Raw genomic sequence first — 15,265 nt, forward strand, 5'->3', positions numbered from 1 at the left:
TGTGGCAGCACACAACTTGTACCACCATATTGTAATACAGATTCAGGCAGTTTTTTAGATATATTCAGTGACCTGTTCACCTATTCAGCACCCAAACTAGATATTTGCACTGTTATTCTTTTCAAGTACATTAAGCTCTGTTACCATTCAGGTATCTCTGAACTTCCAGACAAACAGCATAAAAAATTTATAGCTATATAAGTTTATCTTCAGAGATAACAAAGAAAAAATTTAAAATTTTGAAAGAGTTGCCATTAATTTTTTGAGGGCTAAACTACAGTATCAGTCATTGTATGGAGTAATAGAGTCCCACTTCTCTAGAAACTGATCCCTAACATCAACATTATTAAAAAAGTACACCTAAAGACAAACTGAGGTGGATACCATTCTGCCTTCATCTCTCACCTGGAACACAGCCACTTCCACCCCCCAAAAACAATGGGGCAGGTGCTTGGACAGTCACACTGTGAGCTGCTCCACAATAATGGAGTTCACAGAGAGAAAATATACCCTTTACTGAAAATAAACCAAAACCAAGCAAACAAAAACCCCAAACCACTAAAAAAAAAACCAAACCAACAAAAAACAGAGATTAGCTTCCAGACAGCTCACATTCCATGAATGTGCTCACAGGAATGGGGAAGGGATTGGAAAGCTGAGGTCAGGTTGTGGCAGTCCCATTTTAGATCAGTTTAGACTCCTGGAGCACCACACCCTAAGATTACTTCAGACAAAAAAACTGGAAAATGACCCACATCTTTTTATCACTTATTCTTTGCTGAATTCTTTTTTTCACTGTATAATCTTTTTTCCTCCTTGCAAAACTGAATTCAGAGTGATAAGCAAGAAGTTCTCAATAGAAATCACAAAATGTTAATTCATGAAACTTCCTTAAGGATAGTGCTCATTAGAAAACTGATTTCAGTTCCCAAAAATTAAGCTGTGGATAAACAGAGCTTTCAAAATGATAACACTGAAACTATTAGAAGGAAAAGATATTTAGAAAACCAAGCTGTCCAAGATGAGGACAGCAGAACTCCGAACAAAAGAAGAACATAAAACCACAATAAAATAGACAAAGGTATTTTTAAAAGCAGTTTGTAAAACGCATAAAGCTAATACTTGAAATATTTTTTATTTTATGAGAAGAAACCAAACAGCTAAATAACCAAAAGAGCTTGTAAAACAAGTAAGCTGCAACTACAGCCCAAGAATGGATGCTAAAGGCCAGTACAAATAATTGACCTTAGTATTCACTGCAGAAGAGATTAAAAAGTTCCCCAAAAAGAACTTTTTGTCATGATAGGATATATATAAAGACCTAAGTTTGAGACTCAGGAAAAAAGGCTTTACAATAAGTCAAGAAAATTACCAGTAAATCAACAGGATATGAATGTATTAACCCAACAGTTACAAAGCGCTGCAAAAATAGAACTGGTCAGCTCCTAACTGTGGTATGGGACAGTGCCACTGGTGTAGTGCAGGGGGTCAGAAAAAAACAATTTCCACTCCAGGTACCATCTAAAGGCCTAATCAACAAATACATTCAATGTCCTGACCTGGCAAACAGGTAACAGTAACAAGTACATGTAACTGGGGCTAAATAAGATACTAGGAAAGTAGTGCCTCCTATATATTAGCATGTATAGCATACGTACATGGGAGCAATGTATGGATAAAAGTAACAGCTAATGTAGTGCACACAGATTTTTTCAAACTCCCTCACAAAATACTTTTGTAAATTCAGTTTACTGGACAACAAAACCTGTGATGAAATTCAAGGTGTGAATGTGTGAAATAACACATGAGGAAAATAATTCCTCACTGTACGCAGCAAAGTATGTCAGTACAATTATTACCACTCAAAAAACCCCAAACCAACCAACCAAAAACCTCAAAAGAAAACAAAAACAAACAAACAAACCCAAAACCACCTCAAACCCCCCCCCCAAAAAAAAAGCAAACAAAAAGAAAGAAAAGAGAGCTTTAAGTGACTATTAAAGACCAAGAACTACTCAGAAAGGAAACAAAACCAAAAGCATTCATCATTATAAATTCATGCTACCTTTGTATTACAAATGGTGTCCTGCAGCCCTGACCATACATCTCAAATAAATAAAAATCCAACACAAGATATACAGACAAAAGTAACCAATAAAGTCATGATTCTTTCATCATACTAAGAATTATTATATAGACTAATATTTTCTCACTTAAAAAACAAAAGACAGTACAAACAAGACAAATTGCATAGGTATGTAAGTCACTAAAAGTGTGAAGAAAATGAATAATTATTCCAACGTTTAGAAACAGAAGAAATGAGGTTTTCCTCCATTCACTATTTCATAAAATTGAAGAGCTCACAGTCCAGGCACAGTGGTATGTGGGCCAAGAAGATAAAAGCCATCAAATAAAGACTGCACAAACTCCTAACAGACAGGTCCTTTAGAAGGCATAAATGAACAGCCCAAAATTAAACCGCTGTTCAGGACCTCCCTGATGTTGAAAGGACACACTGTGTTTGATTTCTGTCACACTTCCTGGAGCATCTACCATTAAGCCCCATCCTTCCCAGGTTCCTGCAGCCTCCAACTGCTGAGGTGTGCACAGAACTACAAATCCACCTCAGGTGCAGGAGAGGAGGGCAGAGGTGCAGCCTGGACACCTGTCAGGAAATGTGCTGAGATATCTAAGAAAGGAGTCTTGGAGCAGTCCCTGCTGGCCTCACTGACTGGAGACAGGACAAATATTTCTGTGTGAATATACAGCTGATTAATCACTGGAAAGGTGCTTGGAGACTGTCTTTAGATGGTTCAGTTGTTGATCTGAATGTCAGCATCATCACATGTGAATCCCCACCCTGCATAGCAACGGGTTCAAGGAAAGCAACAGAACTTATCAGAAAATCATTTTTGTACCACTGCTTTTCAAAACAGGGGTTTTCATGTGGGGGCCAGACAAAGCTTTTAAAGGAAACACAAATTTTGGTGCTCCTGTGATGAGGAACTATGGTATAGAGAAGGGGAAAAATGGAGCAAAGACAAGGATTCAAGTAAGACATGGGCCTTAAGGGCAAGACATGGCCACTGCCTCTTGCAAGAGTCCATCTGCCATTTCAGTGATAAGCTTTTGCTTATCAAACAGAAGTCTACAACTTGTTCATTGCAAAGCAGAAGCTTAGATGCAAAACTGTTTACAGAAGTTAAATAAAGCAGCGGTTCTCCTCTGTGTCAAGCTTTTTTAGAGGTCACTTTCAGTTCCAATGGCTTCGGGCTTTCTGGTGACTCTCCAAACAGAACTATGAAGGGAAGCCATTTATATGATTTTGCCCAGTGAGGCTGGGCAGCTTCTCTCACTGGAGATATTCCAGAACCGCCTGGATGCAATGCTGTGGAACGTGATCCAGGACGACCCTTCAGGAGCATGGAGACTGGACCAAACGACCCACTGCAGTCCCTTCCTATTCTGGGATTATCCCGCTTTAACAGAACCCAAACTCCTGTGAGGAAAACTCTTCAGCAGACCTCGAGCATGAAGACAATGGTGTCTCCCCGAATCCCCGCAGAAAGCAGGAGCCCCAAACATCAGCGATGCCTTCAGCAAAAGGGGAGATCTGCCCGCCCCACACATCACCCATCGCGAACCCTGGGGGTGCCGCGCCTCCCCCCGTCCTGTCGCAGTGGTCTCTCCCTCCTTCTCCCTTCCCTTCCCTCCCCTCCGCGGCTGCCGTGGTCGCGCCCTGCCCTCACCGTAGCGCTGCGGGCGCTGCGGGTGCCCCAGCGCCTCCAGCCCGCCCGGCCCCCACAGCAGCACCAGGGCCGGGACCAGCCACAGTCGAAGCCTCATGGTCCGGGCGCAACCTCCTCCGGCACTGCGCGCCCGCTCGTTCGCATCCGCTCGGGGCAGCTTCGCCCTCCGCCCGCCGTGCCGGGCCCGCCGCCCTCCTGGGCCCGCACCCGGAAGCGCGGCGGCTGCGCGCGGGGCATTGTGGGGCGGGCGGGGCCGCCATCTTAGGGGGGGCGGTGCGGAGGGAGGTGCCTGCTCCGCTGTGAGGGCGTGAGGCGGCGGGTGCTGCCTTCGTGGAGCCGCGGGGTGGAGAGCGTGCAAGGGGCCGCAATGGCGTGTCTGGTCCAGCCTCTCTGCTCCTGCAGGGTCACCCTGGACCACATGGCACAGGATTTCATCCAGACGGTTCTTGAGGTACTCGAGGGAGACAATACAGCCTCTGGACAATCTGTTCCACTGCTTGGTCACATGCACAGTAACGTTCTTCCTCGTGTTCAGGGGGAACTTCCTGAGCATCCATTTCTGCCCGTTGCATTTTGACTTATTGCTTGGCACCACCAAGAGGAGTCTGGCTCCATTCTCTTGACATCCTCTCTCCAAATTCTGAAATACATTGATGAGGTCCCTTCTCAGTCATCTCTTGTGGCTGAACAGCCCAACTCTCTCAGCTTTTCCTCATAGGAGAGGTGCTTCAGTCCCTTGCTCATCTTTGTAGCTGGACCCTTTCCAGGAACTCCATGCTTCTCTTGTACTGAGGAGCCCAGAACTGGACACAGCAGTCCAGGTGTGTCCTCACCTGAACCTCACCAGGGCTGAGTAGAGGGGCAGGATCACTTCCTTCTACCTGCTAGCAATTCTGCTCTTCCTGCTGAGAGCACTTGCGAAACTGGGACATCCTCACCACAGCCCCCTCACAGCCTTCCCAGGATGGGGACAGACCCCTGGAAAGGGAGAAGGCTGTGGGCTCTGCAGCCCCTCTCTGGGGACAGTGCTCGGTGTGGACCTGCGTGGGCAGGATCGTGATGCTCTCAGATCTTGCATGCTCAGCGATGCCACTCACAGCTGTGTTTGCTGCTTCTCCCCAGCCTACGTGAGTGACTGTACTCACTGACTTTATAAGGTTTTGTGTAGTTTCCTTAGCATAAGTGAGGATTGTGGCACTTGGTACAAATAATAAGTGATGGGTCCATGACTCAACTGTTCCCAAAGAGCATGCCTTATTGAGATAAAAGCACAGAAAATGTACTTGTGTTACAGATGTGCTGTAGTGCTCTGGTTAATGTTCTCCAGAATTAGGTGAATCTGTTACCTTTTTGCAGATGCCTCCAGCAAAGATGATTGCAAGTGATGTACTTGGTAAAAATGGAGAAAAAATGTCCCCATTTCCCATCCTGCTTAAGCTGTGCTGCTCATTAGTTAACCTGAGGTACTTAAAAAGCATCAATAAAATTACTCTTTTCAATTTTTCATAGCACCATAAAGGCAGATACATCACTTAAACCAAGACTGTCTTTCCCACTTTCATCTCTAAAGATGAGAAGATTACAAGAGATGAAACTTCAGGAGAAACTTCCAGTGGGTCTGCTTTGAACTTACAAGAATTTGCATCTGGTGACTCCTGAAATCAGAAGTTGTGTCTTAGCAGCCCTTACCATATCTCCTCCATACATTTGTTCAGTTGATTTGATGCTCAGAAGTGCCACCTGAACATGAGGAAGGATTTTTTTACTATGGGAGTGACTGAGCACTGGAAGAGATTGTCCAGGGAAGCTGTCAAGTCTCCCTCACTGGAGATATTCCAGAACCACTAGGATACAATCCTGTGCTATATGCTCTTGAATAGGCCTGCTTAAGCAGGGAAGTTGGACCAGATGCTCCACTGTGGTCCCTTCCAACATTATCCATGCTGTGATTTCTGCGATTTCTCTGATTTCTGTGACCTATTGCTTGTAAACTTGCAGCATCCATGTCATCTGGTGGCTGGAAGTTCCACAATGTCACTGTATGTATGAACAGCCACTTTCCTTGCTTTCAACTTGCCATTTTGTGATACCATGTGATGACGCAGCCCTGCTTCTTTCTTGGGAAAGTACAGTACATCAATTTTGCCTTCTCTATGCCAGTTACTTCTTCAGAGCCTCGATGAAATCCCCTTCCAGTCTGGTAAGGCTTCTCTTTCAGACTGATAAGTCCAAGTGAAATCTCCTTCTTTCCAAGGAAGTGTTTGTTGCTATTCTATGAACTTTATCATTTCTGTTATTCCTCTTTGTGATGGTGGGACTGGAACTGCTTATGTTGTTCATGACAGTGGCATACAGTACATTTATAAAGTGGCATAACAATATTCTCTGCCTTGTTTTCAGTATTGCTTCTGAATATTTCTAATATTCAGTGTGCTGTTGATCTCCACTGAGCTGGCATTGTTCTACAAATAACATTAAAATTCTCAGCTCTCACATCTCCTGACATGTAGTGGTCAGTTCAGACAGCATTATTCCACACATGATGTAGGACTGGTTTTTTTCCCGTGTGCATGGCTGTACATCTGTCTGTCTTCATGATCATCTGTCTTTTTCCTGCCGGGCACTGAGGACTCTATTCAGTTGCCCACTGGAGAGGGTGTCCAGTGCTATTCCAGATAGACACAGAGGGTCTGAGTGAGGCTTTAGAAGAGTTTAGGGGTCTCTGTTGAGTCCTGTGCTAGAGCAAATGTATCCCCCATATGCTGGAGCGTAAGCGGGGATGTATGAACCCTGAATAGAGGAAGGTCTTTCTGCAATTCTCAGCCACACCCTGTCTCTTCTTTCATGAATAACACTATATCTTCAGCAATCTTTGTCTTGTCACTCCTTACTAAGATTATTTCTGAATAAGCACAGAGATGCAAAGGTGCAATAGTGACTTCTTTGCATTGTGAAAACTGACCATAGTCTTTTAACTTCATTTCAATCCATGCTGGGATCTTCTCTCTTATCCTGTGGTTGTTTAGTCTCCTTAAGAACCTTTAGCAGGAAAGTCTTGAAAGCCTTTCAGGAATCTCAGCAAACTATTTCTGCAATCCCTCTTATCGAAGTGCCTGTTGACACATTCAAATGACTTCAATCTGAGTTTAAGGCAAGACTTCTCTTGGCAAGAACAATGTTGACAAAGCCCTTGTTGACCTTTCCCTGGTAAATCACATCTCCCCACATATGCACTAATTATAGTTGTACTAGTCTGTGCAGAATAGGTGCCACTTTTAATGGTTACTAGTTCTCCAGCCTTCTCTTAGAAACAATTAAAAGAAAATAATGTAACATTTGATACAAACCACTTAGATGCCAAGAAAGTTTTAAGCAAAGTACCACATTTGGAATTTCACTGCACTGTAAGAGTTACTGAATCCCTGAGTTTCCTGGGTGAACAGTATCTGTTGAGAATTTGTCACTGTCTTGTGTAATGAACTTTATAAGTCAGCATCTCCATTTGAAACAGATCAGATTTAAGACCAATGGTTAAGTGTTCCAGCAGAGGAACATAGGAGGTTCTTTTAGGTTTTCCACCATGGCTTTATCATCTATCAGTACTGGTTTTGCAACCAGTTTGGTTGGTGGGTTTTAGCTTCTGACACTTGGTACACTTAGATTATTTCAGATCCTCTTGAAAATTATTTATTATTGGGTTTTATGCATTTTATAACTCTTTCCTTTGATATCATTCATGAAATCTACCATAACCTCTAGTTACAGGTTTGGTTGTTGTTTTTTTTTCCAAATGAAATGTCTTATTTTGGTTAGCCTTCCCTTCTGTGTGATTAATCCATGTTTGTGCTTAATCTAAACCTCTTTCTGGCTTTTGGCTTTTGGGTTTGTGGTTTTATGGGGTTTTTTGATATAGTACAGCCATTCTGAAGTACGTAATAAATATTTTTCCTCTACCCATGTCTTGATTCTAGCGACTTTCCATAATTCTTGACCTCTACTAAGTACAGAGTTGAAGTTTCAGGTAGATGATACTTCACCAGCTTTCTAAGATGTCTTTTCAGATTAACAACTAAACAAGTGCTCATCATTGTAAGTATTTGGTGAATGTTACATATAACATTTATAAACACCAATTTTCATTTGTCATTTTATCAGACATGATTTAATATTGCAGGCTCTTTCTACAAATCTTAGAATCAAGTTTAGATGGAACTTTTTGGAATGGCATTGTTCTGTCTATGAACTATTTATCCCAATTTCCAGATCACGTATTGGACTTCAGAGGTCCCAGTACAGATTAATATTTTTTATCGATGGATGGACTACCCTATTTCTCACTATTTTGTGAGATGTGAAGGAAGATACAGAAAGCCAGGTTTCTTTTTCTCTTATCATTTGAATTTTCCCACTGACTAGGTTTTTGTCTTCCATTTATTTCTTATCTCACAAGGACGCTTTAATAATAAAAGTTGATTACCTGTAAATATTTTAAGGGTTATAGAACTGTGATTTTGGTTTTGACAGAGCCCATCACAATGGAGTTGTGGAGTTGTTGGAGATTAAAGTGTTTAGACTATTGCAATTTAATAATAGCATAACAGTATATAGTTATTATGAAAATTGTCACTGATATAGCAATATTGTTTATTCCACATTAATAACAATAATTGATTTGGTATCAGTAGGTTAGCTTAATGGCCTGAGTGTGTTTTTTTTTTTTTTTAAATCTTAATTTGTCTATACAAATATATCATCTGTGTCCAGTACAAGACTACTTTTGGAGTGTTAATTGTTAACACTCAGTATTAATGCATTCTTTCCTTCTCACAGTAAGGAATTTGAGCCATTTTATTAACATGAGTAGGAACTAAACAAGGATATGCTAAATACATAGGATATGATTAGAAATTAATGGGAAACAGCACGTAGTGTGTTGGTGAAGAATAGTACAAGTACAGCACACTGAATAAAAAAAAAGAAACAAAATAATTTAATATATACAGGCAGTGAATGTATTTCCCTGTGTTAATAATAAAAGCTGGAGATGTGGAGTGGCAGCTAGCTGGGTAACTGACCCAGTTCACAAGAAGGGTTCCTTTAAGAGAAAAGAGGTAAATTCACTACCCAGAGTGATTCATAAAATACACTGTTTAGTAGTTTGTTTGGAAAGGAAGATGGATTCTGTGGCATGCCCTGGAGGAAGATGGTGAATTACCTTTGTTTTGTGAATGTTTTAAGAGTAAATGATCCCCTGAGGAAAAAGTCCTGATCTTGGTTCTGAGCTAAAGAGATAAGCAGAGCTCCTCCCCACCCATGTGGGAGAAGCAGGTTTCATAAAACTGCATATTTTCCCGTGGGAATTATTGAAACCAATATTACATGTGGCTTTTGAATCTATGCTGGGCAAAGTCCTGGGATGTGCAGTGACTTATAGGAGGTGTTCATACTTTGGGAAGAGGATGTAACGAATAACTTCATAAATCTCTTCTACTTTCATGATCATTTGCAGAAAGAAAAAAACCACCTCTTTAAGAGCACATGGGAGTTTCTCAAAGTGAAATGACCTCCAAAACACAGGAAAAAAAACCCAACAGCAGAACATCATCTGTGTTTATGTCACACAAGGAGGGTTTTATTTCTTACCATGGAACAGGGGATCTAACAGCAAGAACAGGTCTGAAAGAGATAAGGAGGCAGAAGACTAGTATACTTTGGCCTGATTGCTGAAATTGTCTTCTCCCTCTTGCTGATAAATGAGATCTGGACTCCTGTGGTATATCAGTTCTGAGGTTTCTGTAATTCCTCTCTTCTGTACTTCTTTTTTCTCCTCTGTTCCCTTCCATGTCTGTCTTTCACCATGTCATCTGACTTGGTCTCCTCTTTTATCTCCATGGATGTTTTTCTTTCCCATACAGCGTTTCATTACTTTGAAGGCCTCACCCTTACTTAGCGCTGTTTGGCCTATTGTCACTTTCAAAATATGTAAAATAGCAGTCCACATTAGTGATCCAGGAATTTATAGTACATTTCCCAACATTTCCCCTACCTACTCAGCAAGACAGAAATTTGGCTACTACTCTTGAAATATACATATTCCAATATTTTCTAAGTTTGAGTCACTTCTATGGTCTTCTGTGGTCTTCCAGAACTACACAAATATGCTGCAACTGGACTGACTTACCTGCTGTGCTAGTTTGGAAATCTGCTATTACTGCATCACAAAGGAAAGAAGATACCAACATGAGAGAGCTTTTTAAAGGCAGAAGCAACCTGAATTTGTTCTTCATTATTGTGAGCATATGTTCTCTATAATTATAATAACACATAATGGTTTTCTTCCCTGAAGCATATCAGAGTTAATCTCCCATGGGAGGGAATATACTCTTGTGAAGTTCCTTCCTGCTACAGCCCTTTTAAAATCCACAAAGAAATTACTTGGCCCTACATTCTGACACAAAGTGGTCCCTATTTCTTTTATCTGCCAGGAGATGGTGCTGCCAGTCTTCCATCTCTTCCTTTCCAGTTTTTAGGAAAGGTGGCACATGTTTATGTATAAATAATGAAGATACTTCTGCCATCTGACAGGTTGCTTTTGTCCTGTTAGGGATCTTAAGAGGAACACAAAACACCTTTCCATATTTCAAGCTTACTACTATCTTACAACTGGACACACATATTTAAGATTCACCAGATGTCAATGGCAAAGCCATTCAGGAAATTTCCAGAGATTTTTAGTGTTTCACAGCAGGATGATGAATATAAACCACTTAACTTTATGATTTCTTGAGTAGTTTCACACATGCCTTTCTCACCTTTACAGACATCTGTGGATACACTCTGACAAGATGGTTCATACTTTCACAAGCATATCAGCCCTGTTCAGAGAACAAGAGCTGTGACACTGCTTTAAATGGAAGCAAGATGCAGTTTTAAAACTCATCCTTAATCACTTTTTGTAATTTAGACTGTTCTGTTAACATCAATGTTAACAGGTCTGTGGCTTCAGGTTTCACTGAGCACACTTGACAAAATTTGGCCTGAAGAGACCTTGCAATGTGTAATGGAGAGACACATTCTCTTCTGCTTGATCACATTTATAAATATGTGTGAATGCCACAGAGCAATGTACTTCCTTTTAAGCTTAAAGAATCCATTTTTTGGCTTTGTTTATTTGCTATCAGATTTTCTTTTCATCAGTGCAATTGTTTGGTAACACTCATGGCTACAGTAAAAAAAAAACCAAGCAAACAAACCAAAAAACTCTAAAAAAGAAGAATTGAACCTAATGTCAAATTCCCACGTTTTTTTATATTCTGGTTCTAAAATACATCCTGATGATTTAATGTATATCCTGGTAATTTCTCTTACCCACCCAACAGCTGTCACAGACACTGGTGGAAGTTAACATCTCTGATATCAATTCCTGCTCTTCAGAGGACATCAGAAATTTTTATTGATTCTCTTTTCTCTCCTAGGAAAAAGCTTCTTTGATGTAAAATTTAATAGAAAAAAAGAGAATCTAAGTACAAGGTAAAATATGTTTCTTCTGGGCAGTATTTTGGATCAGACATTAGGACCAGACATTATTCCAGGAGTATTGTTAATATAAAAGCAGCAAATGTGGACCTTGTGGAAAGTGATGAAATGTGGGCCAGTCTCCAGCTGTACTATTTTGGTGTTTGAGATTCAGAGGGAACTGACTGCCAGTATACTCCAGCAGCCTAAGCAAAACCTGGCAGCTGGACAACTGGACACCTACCATAGTAAAAAAACAAAACAGAACACCCCAAAATATTTAACTGATTGAATTTGCATATGCTTGGGTTTGGAAAGATCTACTGGCATTCTACCTTGTGCAGACTGCTTTGCTTCCACATGTTTTGTGTGTATATGTACTATGTCTTTATATACATATGAAGAGTTCCTATTTAGGCTTAGAACTGTATGAAGAAGACAAATGAAACTCTTAGTATTTGGTGAAATACTGAAATCAGTATTTGGTGGCTTCACAAGTGAGATTTATTCTTGTGCATGGGAGTTGAAAGGTGGTACTCCTGTTTCTTTTTCCTATGCAAACTAGGTTGACAATATGGGATTTAAGTATAAGTGGATATTTTGACATGCTATGGAAAATTAATGTATTGAATTCTGTACTATCTCCATTACAAAGAAACAGAAAAAGAGTGGGCTAGAAAAAGGCTGCACTGGAATGGGTTTGTGCCTTCTAGGGTTGTTTGGGCAATACCTCAAATACAGAGTAATTCATGGAATACATGGAATGTAGCATTAGATTTTGCTTGCTATTCCTAATAGAGGAATAGAGCTGTAGTACTTAGAGCTGTAGTGTAGTGTAGTGTAGTGTAGACCACACTTGTGAATGAGGTATCATCGAGAGTTGCTTGAAAAGAGATGCCTGTGCCAACCAAATAAAACCTTGCATTTTCCTTGGGTTCCACAGTAAGAACTGGAGTCTTGAGCCTCCTGCAGAATCAGATGCTCTTGAAAAAATCACAGTGATGGGATGTTGCAGCAATTCTCCTTCTGTAAAATGAGTAGTTGTGTGCCTGCCTTAATGCTCCTCTGGGTACCATCTTAAAGCTTCAACAGAGGGGAAAGACCAGGACAAGAGGATCTCATGTAGTGACCTGGTGACTTTGCAGCAGAAGGACAGGGCAGTTGCTCTAAATTGTGCCACTGATTGAATGAACCCATTCACCCCAGAACTGGAGGAATGCAGGCAGCTTTTTGCTGAGTTGCTGCAGTCCTTAGTGTCTGCAAGCTATCAACTTGTTCAGAGGTTTCATTCTCCTTATTTTTGACCCTGTCAACTCACTGATATCTGAGCAATGTAAGTGTGAAGCATTGCTGCTCCAGGCTAGCAAGTACTTCACACTTAGAATAGGTGTAAGTGCTTGCACTGAGCAGGAGATCTGGATCCAAGTCCTCACAGTTCTTTCTCAGACAAAATAGTTCTCCTGAGTATGCGAGTGAGACCAAGAGGATTTATTTTTAAATCAGTTCTTTACAAAGATAAGTTCACCAAATGTCTTGGGTCTATGAACACTGTCAAAATCTTCTTGTGACCAGAATTCACACATAGCACCTGTTTCCATAAAGAAAAGGAAACCTCTATGTGCAGCCTGCATGTGGGACAACAGTTCACCACTACAAAATGGGCCTGCACGTGTATTGGACTTGTAGACAGCCTACTGATGTCAGGCTCGGGGGCAGCACTGGCTCACTTCATCCAACAGTCAGGGTTCAGGTGACCCACACTGCCCGTCCTCATGATGGAGCTTTGGTGAAAGAGCTGCATTTGAACTGCTTAAGACCTGTGTGTGATTCAAGTCACCTGCCCATCAGCTGAGATTTCAACATTTTTTTTTAATATGTCTTCTTATTTATATGCCTTTGATGTCTTATTTTCATGGTGCCTCATTTCACTCCACTGCAGGGCTTTCAGTTCCGCGTGCTTGAAATGTGACTCAGAATCGCCACTCCCAGCCCTGCCCAATTACACTGCTCTGGGATGTGCTCACCAGCCAGATCTGATATAGGACACACAGCAAGAAGACAGAGAGGCACTTCCAAGGGACACTTCTGCTGCAGGACAGTGCTGCTAGAAGGCATGTTCCCTTCTATACCTGTGCAGCCTCTTCATCCTTCTCCTGGCCACCTGCAGTGGTTTGGTTGGAAGTATAATCTGTGGAGTGGTAGTAAAGAGCCTCGAAAGACCTGCCCTCAGCAAATATGCTGGCTGTGTTATTCATTGAGCTGTAGCTTACATCGCTCTGGTAACACAGCTCTGCCATCGTAAGGCAGCTTAGAGCACTTTGGTAATACTGTAATCATAAATGTCAGACTACGTCAAGAGTCTTCAAACAGTTTGGACCACTGGAGTGTAGTCAACTCTGAAAATTTATTGTACTCTGTTATTAAAATTCTACCTAAAACCATGTTTTCATATGATTCTGTAGAGTCCATACCAGTGGCTCATGGGGGAGTTAGGAAACTACTGTCCAAAACACTTCAGCTGTAACTAACTTAAGGTACCATTAAAGAGACTCTAAGTCTCCTCACCTTTCTGTGTGTGAATCAGTTTTCCAGTGGTAGAGCACAGAGTGATATATATTAGATATGCAATGCAAGAGCCAAGTGTTCAGTTATTATACTCCTGCTGACTTAAAGCATAATTTAAAAGGACTGGGAAATAACCTGAAAACAAGTACAGAGCTAGATCCATTTTAAAGTGATTATCTTAGGTAATTTTCTTTATGAAAAGTGACACCAAGCTTGTGTTTCTCACACATGACTGCAAAGTGTTATTGGTGAGGAACTGGTATGCAGAAGTTTCTAAGGTCCCTAAAGCAGAAAGCATAAGCACAGAGTTTACTGCAAATCTAGGACAGGAACTCATACTCACTTATTACTCTTCTAATATTTTTGTTCTCAAAAGAATACTGATTTATATATAACCAGGGATGGTAATATGGCTCTTTGTATATGCTTTTTGCACTTGAGGGAGGGGAAAGATAATAAAGGGAGTGTTTGTGAAAACGTCTGTTATGGGCAAATGCCTGTTAGTTAAGATAGTATGTAAATAGCACTGTAATTAAAGGACTCAAACACTTTTGAAGTTGATGAGGAAATGTGTGACAAATATCATCAAGAATGTGGTTCAAAGGATACAGTTCATATCTAAGACACACAGGGAAAGCCTAATTCTGATCCTATGCTAGTTGAGTACCTGGCTTCAGCTGAATCAAACTTACTCGACTGTCAGATGTCCACAATGGGTAACTTTTCTTGTTTTATCTGGGTTGCTGAGAAAAGATGGCTCATGGGATCAGGGCAAAGAAAGAGCCTGAGACAGGTCATAAAAAGGGCCATGAAAGATGAGAAGGTCAATAAGACGACCAAGAAAAAAGTTCAAGAGAAAAAAAATCCCAAACTGTGTAGTGCCATCAGAGCTTTTGCTTGTCTCCTTGATACCTTCTCCTTTCCTTTTCCCTTTGAGCTTCACAAAAACTGTTCCAGTTTGGCCAGTTAAATGATGCTGAATATGGTTTATTGTTGTGTTTGTAATTAAATCACACAGAATTCTTAGGTACACTTAAAGTTTATTTGTTGGCTGGTTAGGTTTTTAAAATTTGTATTCACAATTAGAGGTGAAAAAAGGAGTGGAAGGTGTAAATAGTTATGCAGAATCGAGTTCTGCAGCTGCTGGATTTCTGGATTGTCTGGAAGACTCCTCCAACACAGCTGACTGGGAAGATTGAGATACAGGGGAACACTTGTGGCAAGACTCCTTGAGCCTCCACTTATATTTTCCATGTAAGGGCAGAAGTGTTTGCACAAGACCTCTGGACTCTTGTATCAGTGGTTATTCTGCTAAGGTGCCTTCATCAGGATTACAGACTGATCAGATGTCTGTACCAGCATCTTCCAGCTCTACTGGCAGAGGCCTTGCTGTAGCAGTCATTTCCCAGCAGGAATCAGTAAGACCAGCAGACTGT

At 41.1% G+C, this 15,265-nt stretch overlaps 1 protein-coding gene and 1 long non-coding RNA gene across 2 annotated transcripts in view; one reads left to right on the forward strand and one right to left on the reverse strand.

The window, feature by feature from the left end:
- ADAM17 (ADAM metallopeptidase domain 17) overlaps positions 1–3,966 on the reverse strand; it is a 36,706-nt gene extending 32,740 nt beyond the window's left edge. Inside the window, exon 1 of the mRNA XM_005521872.3 lies at positions 3,750–3,966. Within this exon, the coding sequence (XP_005521929.1) occupies positions 3,750–3,846 (97 nt within the window). The 5' untranslated portion in view covers positions 3,847–3,966. The remainder of the gene's footprint in view (positions 1–3,749) is intronic.
- Positions 3,967–9,902: 5,936 nt separating this feature from the next.
- Positions 9,903–13,491, forward strand: LOC148184709 (uncharacterized). The gene is made up of 3 exons (XR_015772094.1): positions 9,903–10,040; positions 11,225–11,279; positions 13,204–13,491. It is a non-coding gene; the product is annotated as an uncharacterized LOC148184709 (long non-coding RNA).
- The last annotated feature ends 1,774 nt before the right edge of the window (positions 13,492–15,265 follow it).

The sequence above is a fragment of the Pseudopodoces humilis genome, chromosome 3 (assembly GCF_049639895.1).
Source record: "Pseudopodoces humilis isolate 2021_Gansu_Grassland_sample_001 chromosome 3, ASM4963989v1, whole genome shotgun sequence".
Taxonomy (NCBI): Eukaryota; Metazoa; Chordata; class Aves; order Passeriformes; family Paridae; genus Pseudopodoces; species Pseudopodoces humilis.